Source organism: Lepidochelys kempii, chromosome 8 (genome assembly GCF_965140285.1).
Source record: "Lepidochelys kempii isolate rLepKem1 chromosome 8, rLepKem1.hap1, whole genome shotgun sequence".
Lineage (NCBI taxonomy): Eukaryota > Metazoa > Chordata > Testudines > Cheloniidae > Lepidochelys > Lepidochelys kempii.
Genome location: NC_136387.1, coordinates 41357231 through 41364537, shown reverse-complemented (window position 1 = coordinate 41364537; position 7307 = coordinate 41357231). Strand labels below are relative to the sequence as shown.

General features: G+C 48.7%; 1 protein-coding gene across 3 annotated transcripts in view; it reads right to left on the bottom strand.

Annotated features, from left to right (window-relative positions):
• Nucleotides 1–2982: 2982 nt before the first annotated feature.
• LOC140915817 (P-selectin) overlaps nt 2983–7307 on the bottom strand; it is a 45626-nt gene continuing 41301 nt past the window's right edge. For all 3 annotated transcript variants that reach the window (XM_073356205.2, XM_073356206.2, XM_073356207.2), the window contains one exon: nt 2983–4017. Coding sequence is in view for 1 of the 3 variants with exons in the window: in XM_073356206.2 (XP_073212307.2) it covers nt 4014–4017 (4 nt within the window). In the remaining 2 variants the exon portion in view is untranslated. The remainder of the gene's footprint in view (nt 4018–7307) is intronic.

Here is a 7307-nt window from a genome sequence, read left to right as displayed (position 1 = left end):
TCCCAGCGGCTGCAAAACTTTCATATGTGTAGGGCCACTTTCATGGAACTTTGTGACTTGCTGTCCCCTGCCCTGAAGCACAAAGACACCAAAATGAGAGCAGCCCTCACAGTTGAGAAGTGAGTGGTCATAGCCCTGTGGAAGCTTGCAACACCTGACAGCTACTGGTCAGTCAGGAATCAGTTTGGAGTGGGCAAATCTACTGTGGGGGCTGCTGTGCTGCAAGTAGCCAACGCAATCATTGACCAGCTGCTATCAAGGGTAGTGACTTTGGGATATGTGCAGACCATTGTGGATGGCTTTAATGCGCTGGGGTTCCCTAACTGCGGCGGGGCGATAGACGGAACGCATATCCCTAACTTGGCCCTGGAACACCAGGGCGTTCTGGTGTAAACTGCAGGGCGTAAACTGCAAGGGGTACTTTTCCATGGTGCTGCAAGCATTGGTGGATCACAAGAGACATTTCACCGACATCAATGTGGGATGGCCGGGAAAGGTACATGACGCTCGCATCTTCAGGAACTCTGGTCTGTTTCAAAAGCTGCAGGAAGGGACTTTATTCCCAGACCAGAAAATTACTGTTGGGGATGTTGAAATGCCTATAGTTATCCTCGGGGACCCAGCCTACCCCTTAATGCCATGGCTCATGAAGCCAGACACAGGCACCCTGGACAATAGTAAGGAGCAGTTCAACTATAGGCTGAGCAAGTGCAGAATGGTGGTAGAATGTGCTTTTGGACTTTTAAAAGCTCTCTGGCTCTGTTTGCTGACTAGGTTAGATGTCAGCACAACCAATATTCCAATTGTAATTGCTGCTTGTTGTGTGCTCCACAATATGTGTGAGAGTAAGGGGGAGACATTTATGGCGGGGTGGGAGCGTAGGCGTGTGCAGCACATTTCATTAGGGTGTGCACCCAGGGAATTTTTTTTTTAAAGGCGAACATTTATTGAATACTCAATCATAAAGGACATTTTTATTCATCAAACTAACTAAAGAAACTAAAACTTAACTAAACTTATTTTTTTTAAAATTAACAACTAAACTTTACTTAAAAAATGAGACACAAAATACCAAATTTTTGCTGTAGTGATAACCAGGCGTATACAAAGATACAGTCAATTTTCATGATCTTTATCTTTAACCAGATAATGAGCTAACCCAAATTGACCAAAACAGATTAAGCTTTCTTCATCTTTCTGTCCTAAAGAATGAGATATCGCTCACCAGGTGTTGTGGACTTAAATTCCTCAATCACATCATTGTAATTAACTGACGAAGCCAATTCTTGTTCAGTGTACAAAATCATGAGTGAGTCGATGCGCTGTTGGGACATTGTCCTTCTTAGTTTGTTTTTTACATGTGCTAGTTTCGAAAAGGCTCTTTCACATGAACAGCTTGTCTGCTCCTTTTCTTATCTTAACAATGAGCTGATCCATATTTTAAAATTAAAAGGGGGTATCATGCGATTGAATTAAAACGTAAAGCCACGGGCTTGTTATGCTATTTCAGTAACGTACACGCAACAAAGATTACAAATACTGCAGACACTGCGCTGGGCATGCCTGATGCGGCCGCTTACATAGATCAAAGAATTTTCTAGAATAGTAGTTGGAGGGGAGGGGAGGACCAATGGTAACGTGGCGCCGCAGTATTGGGGATGCATGCTGCGAGCAAATGCAGGCTTTCTATATAGAGCGTATCATGCGATTAAATTAAAACGCAAAGCCACTTTTTTTTTTGAGACATTAGGGCAGGCATGGGCAAACTTTTTGGCCTGAGGGCCACATCAAAGTTCCAAAATTGTATGAAGGGCCAGGTAGGGAAGGCTGTGCCTCCCCAAACAGCCTGGCCCTGCCCTCTATCCAACCCCCACCCACTTCCTGCCCCCTGACTGCCCCCCTCAGAATCCCCGACCCATCCTGCTCCTTGTCCCCAGACACCCCCCCCAAAGACCCCCCCTCAACCACCACCCCGGGACCCCACCCCTCACCAACCCCCCCTGCTCCCTGTCCCCTGACTGCCCCAACCCCTATCCACACACACACACACCTCCTGACAGATCCCCGGAACTCCCACGATCCAACCCCCCGTTCTCTGTCCCCTGACCCCCCCCGAACCTCTGCCCCATCCAACCCCCCCCCCCGTCCCCTGATTGTCCCCAGGACTCCCTGCCCCTTATCCAACCCCCACACCTGGCCCTAGCCCCCTTACCATGCTGCTTACCCCCGCCTCCCCCTCCTCCAGAGCCTCAGCGTGCCACGTCCAGGAGCGGCCCTGGACAGCGCTGCAGCGGTGTGGCTCTGGCAGGACCAGTCCTGGACGCGGCGCTCTGAGACGCCGGGGACTGGGGGAAGGCGGGGGGGGGGGGCGGGGGAGCCTCCCTGGCTGGGAGCTCAGGTGGGCCGGGCAGGACGAGCTTGCCCACTCCTTCACTGGGGTGTGCCTGAGCACACCCGACACACCCCATACGGACGCCTATGAGTGGGAGGTTGAGGCAACTCGCCTGGAGGCCAATTTCGCACAGCCAGAAAACAGTAGAGGAGCGCAGCAGGCTGCGCTGCGCATCAGAGAAGCTTTGAAAGCAGTTTTATGACTGGCCAGGGTACGGTGTGACAGTTGTGTTTGTTTCTCTTGAAGTTACCCGCCCCCTATATATATGAAAGGAAATAAAGTCACAATTGTTTAAAAACCGTTCTTTATTATTTGTTGCACAACACATTGAGAGAAATCAGAAGGTAGACCGGGCTTTTGGGGGTGTGGGGGGGTTACTGGGGGAGCGGGGTGGAGGAGGATAAACCCTACAGGGTGAAAACCCAGAAGTGAAATACTTCACCTGCCCCAAAAAAACCCTTTCATTTTTAAAAAGAAAAAATCTTGTCTGACCAGAGCACCCTCCTACACCCCAAACTCCTTATCCCCAGCCCCACCCCAGAGCCCACACCCCCAACCAGAGCCCTCAACCCCTCCCGCACCCCAACCCCAATTTTGTGAGCATTCATGGCCCACCATACAATTTCTATTCCCAGATGTGGCCCCCAGGCCAAAAAGTTTGCCCACCCCTGGACTAGAAAGTGATTGAGGGTGTAGACACTAGGGCCCAGGTCTGGAGGACCTTTTCAAGCGTCCAATAGGCAGATGGATGAAGGAACAAGTGGCTTGGGGACATGGGCAGTAGGTATGATAGGCTGGGGGAGGCTGAGCCTCCCCAAACAGCCAGGTGTGGCCCCAACCACACTCCGTCCCCAGTCCCCTCCTGCTTCCCACTCTGTGAGCGACTCTTCCCCTGTGCCATCATGGCCCCAGCTGGGGTTGGTGCTGGGGTCGTGCTGCCCACCCTCCTGGTGCTCTGGGGCTAGGGAGGCTGGGGCCACGCTGCTGGGCCACCTGGTGATCCAGGGGTGGGGGGACTGTGCTGCCTGGCTTCCGGCATTCTGGGCCTGGGGGTGGGGAGCTGGGGTCATGCTGCTGGGCCTTCTGGTGTGCCGGGGGTGGGGCTGGGGCTGGGGCCGCATTGCTTGGCCTCCCAGCACTCTGGGGCTGATGCGGGGTGGGGCGGTTGCCACGCTGCCTGGCCTCCCTGTGCTCTGGGGCTGAGGGGTGGCAGCTGGGGGTGCTAGCCTGGGGTAGGGGCCAGCGGCCACTGTGGGGGGTCTCTGGGCTCTGGCGGGCGTGGAAGGTGCAGGGTTTCAGGTAGAAGGGTCGGGACAGGTGGGCTAACCTCCCCGAGCCAATGATTCACCTGCCACCCATGCTTGGGGACCTTTACATGATATAACTGGATTGTGAACCAAAGCCCAGTGTCAGAGAAAAAACAAGCCAGGATTTCAGATCAGGCAGGGATGTGTGCACCAGAGTTAGTTTAATCCCTGACTGTGAGTTCTTGGGCTGGATGATGGCAGAGCTGAGCTGAGGAGTAAGGTATAAAAACAGCTTCTAAAAGGATTGAGGCATGAGTACCATCTTCAGGTCCTTTCACTTCCAGTGATCTTCTCTCCTGGGGGCATCTTCTGCTTTAGCTATAATGAATATAAATAAGAAATGACCCAAAGGAAAATTTCTTTCAGAGTTTGGTAAAGTTCATTTTATTCATTTCTGAGTTATTGACATGCTGGTGGGGTGAATGGGGGATGGGGAGGGGAGTTGTTCTCATTTACTGAAGAGTTTCCAGACACCTTTTTAGGACTAGGCTAGGACTTTCTACTACATTTTGCATGGTGTACCAACTTGTAGAGCTTGTGCATGTATCCAAAACAGCTCCTCTAGCACAGGGGTTCTCATCCTTTTCCATGTCATGACCCCATGTCACAATAGAAAAGTGTTTCATGATACTCCTCCCATCTACCCTAAGAGAAAGGGGGGTGGCCATGATGCACAGGTTGAGAACCTTTGCAGTAGTGCATGTTGTTTAGACAGTAAAACAAACACACATTGAACCATGTTGGATTTTCATGTAACAAGCTGTAGAAGAGTGTCTTTGTCTGTCTCTAGTGGCCAGTTCACATATGACCATTTGGCAACTATGTCAGTTAATTTAAAAATTCCATTTTGCTATGTGCAATATCATATGTAATTATAACAGTCACTGTGAATGAGCTCAGCTGTTTGCTAACAGGATCCTGGCATTTAGTGAACAGATTGTGTCTGGAAAGGTGTGATGGGGGCATAGGTATTGCATGGCAGCTGTGCTGCTTGTTGCTGTGTAGTGTAGACACTTGCTAGTGTAGACACGTGGGTTTTTCTATCACTGTGATTAATCCACCCCCTTGAAAGGCGGTAACTAGGCCAATTGAAGAATTCTTCTATTGACATATTGGTGTCTACACCAGGGCTTAGATCAACTTTTAGGTGTAGACCAGGCCACAGAAACCTGTGTGGGGAGGGGAGATGCTGGAATTCCCTCCCTGGTTGAACTGCTATTTTCCTCCAGCTGACCACCTGACAGAGACATACTGGCTGCACAAGGGCTCCAGACCACTGCCAGAAAAAGAAGACATACTGGAGGAGTGCGCAGGAGGGGCTTGTCTTCCCACCAGGACCCTGATGAAAACACCAGAGGACTCAAACGAGTGATGAGGACTTGGAGGGAGAGAATTGCATGCAAATGTTTCTTGTTTTGGCTTAGATCTGTAACTCTTGTGCTGTCTAAAAGTAAAGTGTGTGTGTTTATAAAGTTCCTTTGCAAAGACTCTGTGTTCCTTGATTTAACTGTCATGTGGTCCCTAAAGAGCTAAATTAAAAACTGTAGTGCCCACGAAGGAAACCGAAGGCTGAGTCCCATACAGCAGACTAATGACTATTCAGAGTGGAAACTTAGCCAGGGCTGTAACAGAAGGTAAGCTGCTGCCACCAGCTAACTGGACTCCTTTAGCCCATGTTCCCTCACCTTGAGTTGTCCCTGGGGATTAAAACCAGCACCAAAAGCATGAGCTTCTCCCATCTGAGCTAAAGGACTAACTTCTCTAGCAGTCACTGACTCATATTCACAAACATGAACCCCAGCCACAAGAGAAGACAAAAACCCACTTGGCTAGTGTATTCCAGTCACATAAATTTCATTCCAATGTGAGATTATTTTAACAGAGGCAGGAGCAGGGCTTTGTATATACCACAGAAATACATATATGCAGTGTTGCAGCTGTGGCAGTCCCAGGATATTAGAGAGACAAGGAGGGTGAGGTAATATCTTTTATTGGACCAACTTCTGTTGGTGAGAGAGACAAGATTTTGAGCCACACAGAGCTCTTCAGGTCTGGAAAAGGTAGTTGAAGACTCACAACTAAATGCAAGATGGAACAGACTGTTTAGCATAAATAGTTAGCACGTATTTTAAGGGACCATTCAAGGTGGAGTGACCTAAAAACACCTTCCATTAAACTCTCTCTGGAACACTCCCACACTAATATCAACTTGGTGGACACCACAATCAGCTTTAACAGTGGAACCCTACAGACAACTGTGGGCAGGTCTTCACTACCTGCAGATAACTCGATCCTTGAACGTGCTGCCCGTCAACTCCGGAACTCCAGCTCGCGAGAGGCGGAAGCAGAGTCAACAGGGGAGTGGCAGCGATAGATTCGCCGCCATCTTCACGGCCAGGTAAGTCAACCTAAGATACGCCGACTTCAGCTACACTATTTGTGTAGCTGAAGAGAGATACCCTCCCTCCCCCCGCCTTCAGTGTAGACCAGGGCTAAATATAAGAAATCCATTAATCACCACTCCTACCTTCATAGATCCAGTAACCACCCCAAACACACCAAAAAATCTGTTATCTACCCCTACACATTCAGATACCACAGAATATGCTCCGAGGAGAAAGACTGGGATATACAACTTAACACATTCAAAAGTGACTTCATCAAACAAGGAACTCCACCAGAGAAATAGATTGCATCATGCACCACCCAAATACCCGAAGAAAACCTGCATCAATACAGAAATATAACCCCCTCCGACTGCACATGCCTGGTTGTCACCTACTACCCCACACTGGAATCCATATGGGGTATCATCAAACAAATACAACCCATAATTGATGGGGTCCCCAACCTGAAATAAACTTTTTCTGAACTCCCTCTTCTGGCCTTCAATCAAGGCCCAACCTCTCCAAGTGCATCACTGGAAGCAAGCTCCCCGCAGACAAAGAGACACCAACTGAAAATGGCACCAGCCCCTGCCAGAACAACAGATACAAAACTTGTAGACATAAATCCACTGCTAAAATGATCAACGCCCTCACAACACACCTTTCAAGATCCATGGATCCTACTCATGCCTATCACAACAGGTGGTATACCTCATCCAGTGTACTAAATGCCCCAATAAAAACTATGGGGTGAAACCAGACAGTCACTAAGCTCTTGAATGAGTCACACAGTAAAATGATAAAAGACAAAAATATCACATCATGTGTGGGTGAACACTTTTCACAAAGTGATCGCTATATCTGACCTATCAGTCCTCATCCTCAAAAGAAACCTACACAACACTTTCAAAAGATGAGCCTGGCAGCTTAAATTCATAACTCTGCTAGACACTAAAAATCATGGACTGAACAGAGACACTAGATTTATGGCTCATTACAACAATCTACTACCCACTAACCCCCTCTTTTTGTCCTATGACTGCATATGTGTTAATGGGCCACTTTACCTTGAATGGTCCCTTAGAATATGTGCTAATTACTTATGCTAAATAATCTGTTCCATCTTGCATTTAGAGGCTTGGAGTATATTTCCCAGACCTGAAGAAGAGCTCTGTGTGCTCGAAATCTTGTCTCTCTCACCAACAGAAGTTGGTCCAATAA